At 41.4% G+C, this 12,516-nt stretch overlaps 1 protein-coding gene across 1 annotated transcript in view; it reads right to left on the minus strand.

Annotated features, from left to right (window-relative positions):
* The window catches only part of unc5cb (unc-5 netrin receptor Cb), a 262,930-nt gene that overhangs the window by 146,840 nt on the left and 103,574 nt on the right, over positions 1-12,516 (minus strand). The window contains exon 2 of the mRNA XM_063013743.1: positions 3,397-3,624. Within this exon, the coding sequence (XP_062869813.1) occupies positions 3,397-3,624 (228 nt within the window). The remainder of the gene's footprint in view (positions 1-3,396; positions 3,625-12,516) is intronic.

Consider the following 12,516-nt stretch of genomic DNA (forward strand, 5'->3'; position numbering starts at 1 on the left):
CTGGGTATTTACATTTTACATTATCAGCATTTAGCAGACACCTTTATCCAAAGCGACTTACAGTACTGTGACAATATAAGCAATTGAGGGTTAAGGGCCTTGCTCATGGGCCCAACAGCAACAACCTGGCAGTGGTGGGGCGTGAACCAGCGACCTTCTGATTACTAGTCCAGTACCTTAACCAATAGGCTATGGGTAGATTGATCTTTTAATTGGAAGGAGGTTAAGCTTGGTAAATTGGGGATGAGGAAGGTGTTAGTGAGGTCATATCGATACATATAAAACCCAGATAGGTTTAAAAGCAGCAGTAAACAGATTTAATTAGTGAGCTAACTGTAGTTGCTTTGGATAAAGAGCATCTGCTAAATGCTGAAAATGTAAATGTAAAAATATGTACAAAATGCAACAGCATCACTGGCTTAACGTGACTTTTGGGCATTTACTCGGCACTGTTGAGTATTTGTGTGTGTTTATTTTTCTCATAAATTTTAAGGAGGATGGTCCTCCCTTTCCTCAATGGACGAGCCTCCTCAGAAATACATGTTATATTTCCTTCAATAGCATAATGACATTATCTTTTACAGTAGGTGTTTTATTCGCTCTGTGTAACATCATGCTTCATTTACTGATCTAAAAATCATTGAGTATGACAAATATGCAATACATGAGGAAATGATTTCTCCACACCAATATACATGCTTGTCTTTAGTTTGAAAATGTCCACCCACATGTGATTCCAGAGAAAATTTCAATATCACTTCATTATTTTTCTTTACTCCTTATCATAATCCACAGTTAATAGAGTTAGAGAATTCCATTACTTTCCTTTATATACGAATTCACTTATTTTCAGCCGCCGCTGCTGGCCATTCAGCGTGATGTGTGAAAATCTAACAAGAATAGAAATGTGTAGGCGGGGTTGTGCTGTACTCCCGGCTATCTAAACATGTGTACGCTATTTAAACCAGACTTCAGAGCCACACACAATGTCTAGCATATAAAAAAAAAAAAAAAAAAGAATAAAATCCCTGAGGACTTCAACACCATTTCAGACAACAGGACCTATTTGATTGGCTGCATTCAGCTGCCGAAGTGGGAAATTGAGTTGTCCCAGTAGCCCACAGGTAGCAATCATGCCACTCTCACCAGCACTTTCTTTTCCTCTCCGTGCTCCGAAGACTCTATTGAGCTGCTGGTTATTAACAACCCACAGTCACTAAGTGCGATAGCGGCTTGTGCTCGCGTCCGGCCCTGAACTGCGCGGCGCCGCTTTCGATTTGAATAAGCTCGGCTATAAAAGCACGCCACTCTCGTCAGGGCTAAACCCGTTAACGTGAGATAGCGGGTTGGCTTCAATGAACTTTTAATTGGGTCACTGTGTAATCAGAGTCGCTTGAAGAAAAAATTCAGTGTCTGAATACCTAGTGAGCTCTCTACATAGACGCATTGTACATCATCCTACGCGCTCCTGACAAGAAGGCTGTTTGAATTCTTAGATGCCCTAAAATGCTGCCTAGTAAGGTGCCTTATTTCAAAGTGATAATCTGACTGAATGACGAAGGAGCATCTGATGCTTCCTTAGCAGTGAAGGTAATCCCAGCATTCAGTGCGGCACAACTTTTCTCACAAAAAATGACATATGCCAGACGGCTGCGGAGTAACAAACGGAGTTCGTTTCAAGTGTAAATAAATTCTCACTGATTTTTAATTTGTATAAATGTACACATACAAGTGTCATTTATTTGCAAATGAGGGCTTGTCAGTGACAGTTTAACCGTTTTCAGTACACAGAAGGAGATGTTAGCTGGCATGCTAGTGGGTTGTGCTGTCTCAGCCCATTAGTTTGAATGACCTAAGGCTAACTGTGTTAGATTAGTAAGTGACGTAATTGCTGTCTAGGTGGTGTGTCTGAATAATCTGCCTTATAAGTTCAATGTCTTATTTCTTATGCCTCTCTACTTAAGGCAGCTGCCTAGGTAGGCAGTAGGCAGCAAGGCAGCTCACTAGGTTTTCAACCATAACATTAAAACCACCTCCTTGTTTCTACACTCCCTGTCCATTGTATCAGCTCCACTTACCATATAGAAGCACTTTGTAGTTTTACACTTATTGACTGCAGTCCATCTGTTTCTCTACATACTTTTTTAGCCTGCTTTCACCCTGTTCTTCAATGGTCAGGACCCCCACAGGACCACCACAGAGCAGGTATTATTTTTTTATTATTTATTATAAGTTGATCAGACACAGCAGCGCTGCTGGAGTTTTTAAATAGTGTCCACTCACTGTCCACTCTATTAGACACTCCTACCTAGTTGGTTCACTTTGTAGATGTAAAATCAGAGACAATCGAACATCTATTGCTGCTGTTTGAGATCTTCTAGACCTTTATCAGTGGTCACAGGACGCTGCCTACAGCAGTTGTTGGCTCGATATTTTTGGTTGGTAGACTATTCTCAGTCCAGCAGTGACAGTGAGGTGTTTAAAAACTCCAGCAGCGCTGCTGTGTCTTATCCAGTCATACCAGCACAAAACACACTAACACACCACCACCATGTCAGTATCACTGCAGTGCTGAGAATGATCCACCACCAAATAATATCTACTTTGTAGTGGTCCTGTGGGGGTCCTGACCATTGAAGAACAGGGCTAAAAAGTATGTACAGAAACAAATGGACTACAGTCAGTAATTGTGGAACTACAAAGTGCTCCTAATTGGTAAGTGGAGCTGATAAAATGGACAGTGAGTGTAGAAACCAGGAGGTGGTCATAATGTTATGTCTGCTTTTTAGATTGCAGCCCTGCATTTATTAGGATCTGTCCATTCTGTTCTGTATACTTGTGACCTGCAACCACTCTTGTCCTTGTTTAACACGAGTTCTAAAGCTGTCCACTTGATACACCAATAATGTTTCTGAGGCCTGCAACCTTTGGAACTCATAACCTCATGATCACTTGAAATGTAGGTAATCAAAGTTCAAGAGGGGAATAAAAACTGGCCTCAATATCACCCTCGTACGATACATCACTGGGCCATCTCAGATAGTCCCGGGTGTGTTTGTTATCAGCGCTTTCAAAGAAATGGGGGACAAAAGGGTTCAGCGTGAGCGCCATCTGATCCTTAATAATGTCTCGAGAACCAGACGAAGAGCTCGACCGTCATGCTAATAGCGCAGCAGCGGTTTAATGCTAGCTCAGTTTTTGAAGACTACCTCTGAGAGCTGTGGGGAGAGAGTCTTCTCTCGTTATGAGGTGAGGGAAAGAGGGGCTGTAAACCAGTCTAGTCTAAATTATTCATTTACTCAGCTTTCCAACAGTGTGTAATGCTTGAGGGAGAGGGTGTGTTTTGTGAGATGTGTGCTAAGTGTGTGTATTCCTTTTTTAAAACAAGGTTCTAACCTGAGGTTTCATCCACACGCTCCTCCACCGTGTGCTCCTTCTGCGGTACCCACTCGCTGTTACACTTGAAGTAGATCTGCGTAGCGGGCGTAGCTTTGCAGTACAGGTTGACCGGTTTGTTTTTGACGATATAGGCCTCCTCCGGCTCCATCAGGAAGTGTGGGAGGGGCTCGGGAGGGTCCGAGGGAAAAGTCTCGGGAAGCTCGCCCAGTCCCAAGTAGTCGTCATCTGAGAAAAGAGATCATAAGGAGATAAGAATGAGTTTGAATTTAATATATGCCTCACATTATACGACAGCACCACAGCTCATTCATCAACCCGCCCTGTGTTTATACAAGCGAGTTTGGCAGGGGGACGTTTTTGGAAAGCGTTTCAATTTGGCTCCGAGCTGCCGTTCTCTCCACCCTAAACCGCAGCTACCGTTAGCAATGTGACACCCGTATCAGGGACTGTAAAGAATGAAATGTGCACCTTTTTATAGATCCACAACTGAGGGGTGCTTGCGGTTGGATCTCTGTTTTCTTTCAGTGCCAGCTAAGGGGCTTTGGGCGCGTAATTCCGCTGATATTTGGGCTGTAGATGTTTAAGCTCCCTGTAATTACGTTTCTTTTTCATCAACATGCCTCGCTCTGCCAGGCTGCTGTCTGGCCCTGTCAAAAACACCTGTATTTCTCAACCCGTGGTATTTTCATTCCAATGAATTTACAAGGTAAATCTAAGATGTCAAGTGTTCTGTTTTTAGAAATATTTTACCCTTTAATAAGGTTCATTTAAATACTATTGATGTGATTTGTAGTTTTGCCGGGAGCTTCTGCAGATAGATGGAGTTAACAGATCTGAGTAGTTCTTGTACTCCAGCCTGATAGATACTGACACACAGACAGGTAAAAATCTGTTAAGATGCAGAGAGACGGGTTAGGAACGAGAAAAAAAAACAAAGAAGAAATCATTGTCTATCTATCTATCTGTCTGTCCGTCCGTCCGTCCGTCCTTCCGTCTATCTAACCATCTATCTATCCATTCATCCATCCATTTATACATCTATCTATCTGTCCATCTATCCATCCAGACATACATCTATCTGTCCATCTATCCATATATCCATCCATCCATCCATCTATCCATCTGTCTATCTGTCCATCTATCCCTCTATCCATCCATCTATACATCTATTTATCTGTCTATCTATCCATCCATCCATCTATCTATTCATCCATCTATACATCTATCTGTCTGTCCATCTATCCATCCATTCATCCATCCATCTATGTATACAGCTATCTATCTGTCCATCTATCCATCCATGTATACATCTATATATCTGTCCATCTATTCATCCATCCATCTATACATCTATCTATCTGTCCATCTATTCATCCATCCATCCATCCATCCATCCATCTATCCATCTATCCATCTATCTATCTATCTATCTATCTATCTATCTATCTATCCATCTATTCATCCATCCATCCATCCATCCATCCATCTATCCATCTATCTATCTATCTATCTATCTATCTATCTATCCATCTATTCATCCATCCATCTATCCATCCATCCATTTATACATCTATCTGTCTGTCCATCTATCTATCTGTCCATCTATCTATCTATCCATCCATTGATCTATCCATCCATCTATCCATCCATTCATCCATCCATCTATACATCTATCTATCTGTCCACCTATCCATTTATCCATCCATCCATCCATCTGTCTATACATCTACATATCTGTACATCCATCCATCTATCCATCATCTGCCCATCTATACATCTATATCTGTCCATCTATCTATCATTTTAAAAAATCATCTACTACTGCCAAATCTAAAAACACTGTTTAAACACAATAAAAATCATCTACTACTGCCACGTGTTTAAACAGTGTTTTTAGATGTGGCAGTAGTAAATGGTTTTATTGTGTTTACACAGTGTTTTAGATGTGGCAGTAGTAGATGATTTTTATTGTGTTTAAACTGTGTTTTTAGATGTGGCAGTAGTAGATTATTTTTATTGTGTTTAAACAGTGTTTTTAGATGTGGCAGTAGTGGATGATTTTTATTAGGTTTTAAACAGTGTTTTAGATGTGGCAGTAGTAGATGATTTTTATTGTGTTTAAACAGTGTTTTTAGATGTGGCAGTAGTAAATGGTTTTATTGTGTTTACACAGTGTTTTAGATGTGGCAGTAGTAGATTATTTTTATTGTGTTTAAACAGTGTTTTTAGATGTGGCAGTAGTAGATGATTTTTATTGTGTTTAAACAGAGTTTTAGATGTGGCAGTAGTAGATGATTTTTATTGTGTTTAAACTGTGTTTTTAGATGTGGAAGTAGTAGATTATTTTTATTGTGTTTAAACAGTGTTTTTAGACGTGGCAGTAGTAGATTATTTTTATTGTGTTTAAACAGTGTTTTTAGACGTGGCAGTAGTAGATGATTTTTATTGTGTTTAAACAGTGTTTTTGGACGTGGCAGTAGTAGATGATTTTTATTGTGTTTAAACAGTGTTTTTAGACGTGGCAGTAGTAGATGATTTTTATTGTGTTTAAACAGTGTTTTTAGATTTGGCAGTAGTAGATGATTTTTTAAAATGCTAAAAGTTTAAGTAGATCAGTGTGTTTTAATTTCTAAATGGCTGTTGCAGATGAGTTGTAGATCAGTGGCACATCAAGATGCACCTTGTTACGGCAGTTGCCGAGTGAGCTGGCAATAAACGGCCCTCTGTTTGGTTATATACTTTGAATGAGACTCTTATTTTGATATACCCGGCAAAGGAAACAGTAAGGTGTTTTACCACTAGTTGGCATGAATTAACTGAACTGTGTGGAACTGAATTTATTTGTAGACAGGCAGACACAACAGTTGGAACGTATCTTCGTGTGTTATCTGCTTTACACACAAACAATGGCCTTATTTACACTGTGTTATTTACATTAAGCAACATTATCGGATTACATGTTTTTTTCCTTCCGATATCCGATCCAGTGATTTGGGCCAATATCGGACCGATACCAATACAGAGTACTACTTATAAGTATCGTAATATTGCATTTTCCATATTCCTCAATACTAGTGTCCTATTCTCAGATCAAGGATCAAAATTTCACAGCACCACTGCAGACCCTGACCTACAAACCGACTTTAAAAACCCAAGACGCTCGTTATGCTCCGGTCTTCCCCTTCCTTATCTTGCATTCCCTACCTATCATTCCACTCTATATTTTCCTGTTTCACTGTGGGGCTAAAAGATCAGAGCATGACATGAAAGGATGCAGTACGTGCACTCTAAACCAACAGCTTCCAGTGCAGTAAAAATAAGAATTTAAAGACTCAACCTCTAGAGAAAAAGCACTCTAGGAATAAGGGGGAATATATCACAAAATAGAAGCACTCCGAGAAGAAGCAGAGAATGCTGATCTGTATGACGAGAGAGGCAGACACAGATAGAGGTAGACATAGATGGATATAGATGCTACTAGAGACCCCAAGACATCGTTTATTATATAATTACTGTACTACCACATACCAGACAAGTCTCAAGAGTCACTTGTGATCTGTGATAAGATCGTTTTGGTAATAATTTATCATGTCAGGTTTGAAGTAGGTCGCTCGGGTGGCTCCGGAGTAAATTATGCAATCCTGCTATGACCACAATCCAGGGTTCAAATCCCCAGTGGTGCTACCTGTCGATCACAGAAGGATGGCCAACGCCCCACAATGGATTGACGTCACATCTGGGGTGTAATACTGGACAAAACCTGACCCATTATGACCCTGACTAGGCTAAAGCAATGGTTAAACACTCACTCACTTTCTTAGCCGCTTATCACATTAGGGTCACGGGCAGGGGTGCTGGAGCCTATCACAGCTTTTCAATGGGTGCAAGGCACACAGTAACACCCTGGACGGGGCACCAGTCCATCGCAGGGCAGACACACATACACACACCCACTCTCCTATAGGGCAATTCAGTATCTCCAATTAACCTGACTGCATGTTTTTGGACTGTGGGAGGAACCCACACAGACATGGGAAGAACATGCAAACTTGGCACAAAAAGGACCCGGACCGCCCCGTCTGGGGATCGAACCCAGGACCTTCTTGCTGTGAGGCGACGTCCCATCTAGAGTGTGATCCTGCATTGCACCCAGTGATTCTGAGGAAACTTGACCCACCATGACCCTGACTAGGATAAAGCTGTGGTAAAACAATACAATGAAATGAAATTAAACGCAATTCTAGCAGTAAAGTATGATGTAGGTTGGTGAGTCATGCTGTGGGGTGCTTTTTCCCCCTATTTTATTTATGTATTTTCTCCTATTTTCTCCCCAATTTATCTTCCGCTGCTGGGGGACCCTGATTGCAGTCGAGGTGGGTGTATTGCTCCTCATGCCTCCGACGACCCGCGCTGAACCCTTTTCACCTATGCATTCTGCACAGGCGCCTCTTTATCTGTCAATCAGGGTCCTTACACAGCGTTTTGAAGACCCCACCCACATAGTCCGGTCATCCCGCCCTAGCAGAGACATGTCTGCTGCAGGAACTGCCAATTATGCCTGCTAGATGGCGCCCAGCCGACCGGTGGACGCCGAGTTTCGAACCGAGGAGTTCAGAATCTCGGCGCTGGTGTGCTAGTGGAATGTCCCGCTGTCCCACCCCATGGGACACTTTTCTGCAAAAAGGAAATAAATAGAGAAGATTTCTAAACATTTCATTGGCCAAGCAACTGAATCTCAGTTTTCAATGCAACATCCACCCCAAACGTAAAAAAATCGATGTTTTTCATGTTTATAAGTACAAAGTCAAAATACACTAAGACACGTAGGCCTCTTTGCCCTCCATCTGCATGCCATCATGCAAGGACTGTTGAAGTGTATGCGTCTTCATGCTAGGTTGCCATTCTTTGATGAGGGTGCTCTGGAGTGTAATCTGAGAGCAAAGACTGTTATCGCAACAATCTTGGAACCTTCAGACTGGAACTGAACCCCACCTCACCCTCTTAACACCAGGCCTGTGAGTTTTCTTTCTCCAAACAAATAACAAATGGCAGAAAAGAATCCAGGCTGAAGAAGAAGAAAAAAATATCCACAGAGCCGATATCACAAAACTATAAGCTTTCGCTTCTAGCTCTGTGTTCACATCGACCGTGTCAATCAGGTCTGGTCACGGCTGAAAGAAAAACAGAGCGCTCAGTGTTTTTTCACCTCTTTTTTTCCCTCGCTGTTGTTTTTCTAGTTACTCTTGCCGCAATATTCCTGCAATATCCAATTTTATTTCAATCAGAAATGGAGCCGCTAACTCGCGGACATTAACATTTAATTTCATAAGTTCAGTGAGAAATTATCACAGCGCGCGAGTATTTTCTACTTTAATAATGTTGCATGCAGGAATTGCAGCTTTACACGGCTAAGTTTAGTCGTTAATAATGATCCGTCCTCGTATGTGGGCGCACGCTGTTTAGACACTTCTACATAAGCAGATTATATTAATACATTCATCTTATAAAAAAAGCCAACTGCAGAAAAGTCCTGACACTTTCAAAAGCTCTTTAGCCACCTTCAGCGCTGAGAAAAATGAACTCAGGGCTGCAGCCATGGGCACAATATTGGCTTTAAAGTCTAAAGTCATTCTCTGTTTATGCAAATACGAAACTATTGAATTTAGGCTTCTAACTGGCAGCACTGTCAAATGCTGTCTTCACCCAAGTTCAAGAAGTCTACTGGCTCCCAAATCTTGGCATTTTTTTCCCAATTTAGTCATTCCAGTTTACTAATCCAACATAGCTGAAGTTGCCAGAAGCTTCTTTTACACCAGCCAGAGTGGATTCTCACAGATAACAAACACAAAGGACCATGCTTTGTTGCGGAAGTCAAGTCAAGTCAAAATTTTACAATAGACATTGTCTCAAAGCAACTTCACAGAATCCAGAATCCCTGTTGAGCAAGTCAAGCCACCCAAGACTACCAGCCCATAACTACCAGTACACCAGTTTCATAAACAGAGCTTGGTAATTAGCACACCTGTTGGGCTCAACAGGACAAGCAAGTTATTCCCAGCTCATGGGTAACATCAATCCATATGTACTTTTAATCCCTTTACTATGTTTGAGGGCAGCAATGGCTTGTGGCTTAGGATCTGGACTGTTGTTTGGAACATCAAGTACCCCACCAATGTCAAGATGTCACTGTTGAGTCTTTTAGCAAGGCCTTCAAATTAACCTACTTTAAACCAACCAAAATAAGCTTAAATCAAAAGTATTGTAAGTAAAAATTGAATTGAAGAAAAGCTAGAAACTCTGCATGGCAGTGGGACTTAATCCAGGGCTTACTCTTGGAATTTAAACTTTTGATTTTCCAATAACGCCATCCTTGGTTAGTGGTCCATGAAATGCAAAACTGGCAGTGCATTCAGCATAATAATTGGCCTTTTTCCTTCAGCCACCTTTAGTTAATACAATCACAAACACAAAGGACCATGCTTTGTTACAGAAATCAAGTCAAATTTTTTACAATAGGAATTGTCTCAAAGCAACTTCACATAATCCAGAACCAACAGACCAAAAGCCCCTTGTTGAGCAAGCCAACTTGCCTTGACAGTCGCAAGGAAAAACTCTCTTAAATTTCATCACCAAAGAGGTGAATCTACACAAACAGAGCTTTTGTTTCTTTGAAAAGCTGTGATGCTGTGATGTTTTGATCAACCTGTGAAATATGGTGGTGAAGAAACTCTTGATTATCGCCCAGAATACAGGCATGAGTGTTAAGATGTTGTTCTTCTGAAGGAACGTTATCAGGACACCTCAGAATCACCATGTGGATCAAGGCAGCGTATAGTTTACAAAACCTGTGCTACACCTCCCATTCATATGGTGTTTCAAAGATGAAACGGCATACCAGGAGCAGGGCTTTGGAACTGACAGGGCTTTGTAGTTCACTGGGTTGCCAGACATCTGCAAAGTCTTCATCTTAAACACACACTTACACACAGTGTAATGTTGGGAGCTCATGCATTTGTAAACAACCCTCTTCTCAGTAAGGTCAGGGGAATAAATCATCATCCAGAGAGTCATCAGAGCCTCTTAGTTCAGGTTCAGTGACAAGCCGCAGAAACAAAGCCTCGCCACCTAATGCTTAATTGCTTTTCTAATTCAAAAGCAGCTTTCCACAAACATCAAGCTTTTAGAGCGTGCCCGGTTTCTGAGGCTGAAGGCTGGAATGAAACCTGAAATTTCATGCATGGTTTTGATGTGGCTCCTCTACATCTAAAGCACATCAGAAAGAGCAGGATAGTGTCTGAAGAGCTGCAGATAACACATTTCACTAACGACGGTTTATTGCACCCTTAGGTGTGCTTTCAGAGCAAAGGACCTCGATTTTTAAGGCGCGTGATGAGCGCTTGAGAATTACAGACTTGATTTAGACTTCAAAGTTTACACTTCAAAGTTGGACCAAGTCATCAACAACATTTTAGGCATATAGTGCATCACAAAGGTTCTGTAACCTATGAAGAAAGCATATAAATACTTAATAGGACACCCTTTGAAGTTCAGGGCTATTTAAAACACCCATATTTTAAGTAGAATTATATCCAAACATAAATTAAATCCAGAATTAGAAGTGGCCTGCATTATTTCTATGTCCAACAATATGTGGACAATAATCTCCGACCCCACATCTTGGTATTTCTTTTGCCAAGTGACACTACACCCAAGTACTTTTAATTTAATTAATTTAATTTAATTTAATTTGGTTACCATTTATGTCAGGGTACAATGGCAGGGTACCATTGTGCAGATGGTTTTATACATCCTGACTCAAGCAGATAAGGGTTACTGGGTTGGATCATAGGACCAATAACTACTTGTAGTTGGGTGGTGCGTAGATCTCAGGGCTTCTTATCAATTGCTTGGTACCTTACCTGCCTAGCCATAAATGAAAAATGGGTGGAACTAGAGATAGTAGACACCATTAAAAAATTACAATGATAGGCCTAAATGGGAAACTTGATAGGCAGCCAAATTCAATACAGGACCTTGGAAGAATTAGTTATCCCAAGGAGAGTGGCCACTAGGAGCTATCAATTTGCAGGAGTTAAGGTTAAAGCAAAAATTCTAGCACCACCAGGCTGACTCTATTAAGCCCTTAACAAGGCTCTTCTGTTTCACGAATTGCATCCTGCATCCTTTGGGTACAACTACCAATGGTAAAAAGAATCCAAACCCTATTTGCTGCTTGGTACCATGACAATGAATAAAAAAAAACAGTTCAGCACAGTTACTTAGTTCACATCCCTTGCCGATGAAATAAGCAAAAAAAAAATGCTGGCTCATGGATTTAGAACCGCAGTCTGCTACAGATATGTACAGTATCGAATGTATAATTGGATATATGTTGCACTACAGACACTCCTAGTTTGCTAGGTATTTCTTCTTTGCTCCCCAGTGCCTCAGACAGCTGTGATAGCAGCTGGTGGATGCTCCTCCCTGACACCACTGTTAAAAGATAAGCCATTCTATCACTGGATTTATTGTTCCCAGGAAGGCACTGTATCAAGCGGGCCGCTGTTTCCCTGCCATCGCAGGAGAGTCGAGTGTGAATGCATAAGGGCGAAATAAATCCTCCCTGTCTGGTAAAAACTTACGATTCATCGGACACAACGTATGGAAGAAAGATGATGCTTTCCAAAGTGCGTGCATGACCTCGGCCCCGCAACATGACCCGATTCATAAATAAACATATGTTTGCCTTCAACCCGGAGCCGAGGGCTGGCTGAAGGGCGAAGTAATCCAGTTAAAATCTTAATCTGTTCCGCGCTGGCCACCGAGCATTAATGCGCACATTTATTACGGAACGTCTCGCAGTAACGGGGAGGGGACCCACTCATGCGGACGTTTATCGACAATCATTAGTATCTGGCTGACCCTCCTCATGCACAAGCTTCTATTTGTTTTCCAGATACACACACACACACACAAATGTCCACTCCCCTTATCAAGAAAGTTAAAATTCACCATGCAGCATCGTTAGCCAGGAGATGCGTCTGATCAATCCCCTGGCATAAACATTCCATTACAAGGGCGTGCTAGCAGACCAGATTCAACTGCAGCGGTAAATAA

The sequence above is a fragment of the Trichomycterus rosablanca genome, chromosome 18 (assembly GCF_030014385.1).
Source record: "Trichomycterus rosablanca isolate fTriRos1 chromosome 18, fTriRos1.hap1, whole genome shotgun sequence".
Classification (NCBI taxonomy): domain Eukaryota; kingdom Metazoa; phylum Chordata; class Actinopteri; order Siluriformes; family Trichomycteridae; genus Trichomycterus; species Trichomycterus rosablanca.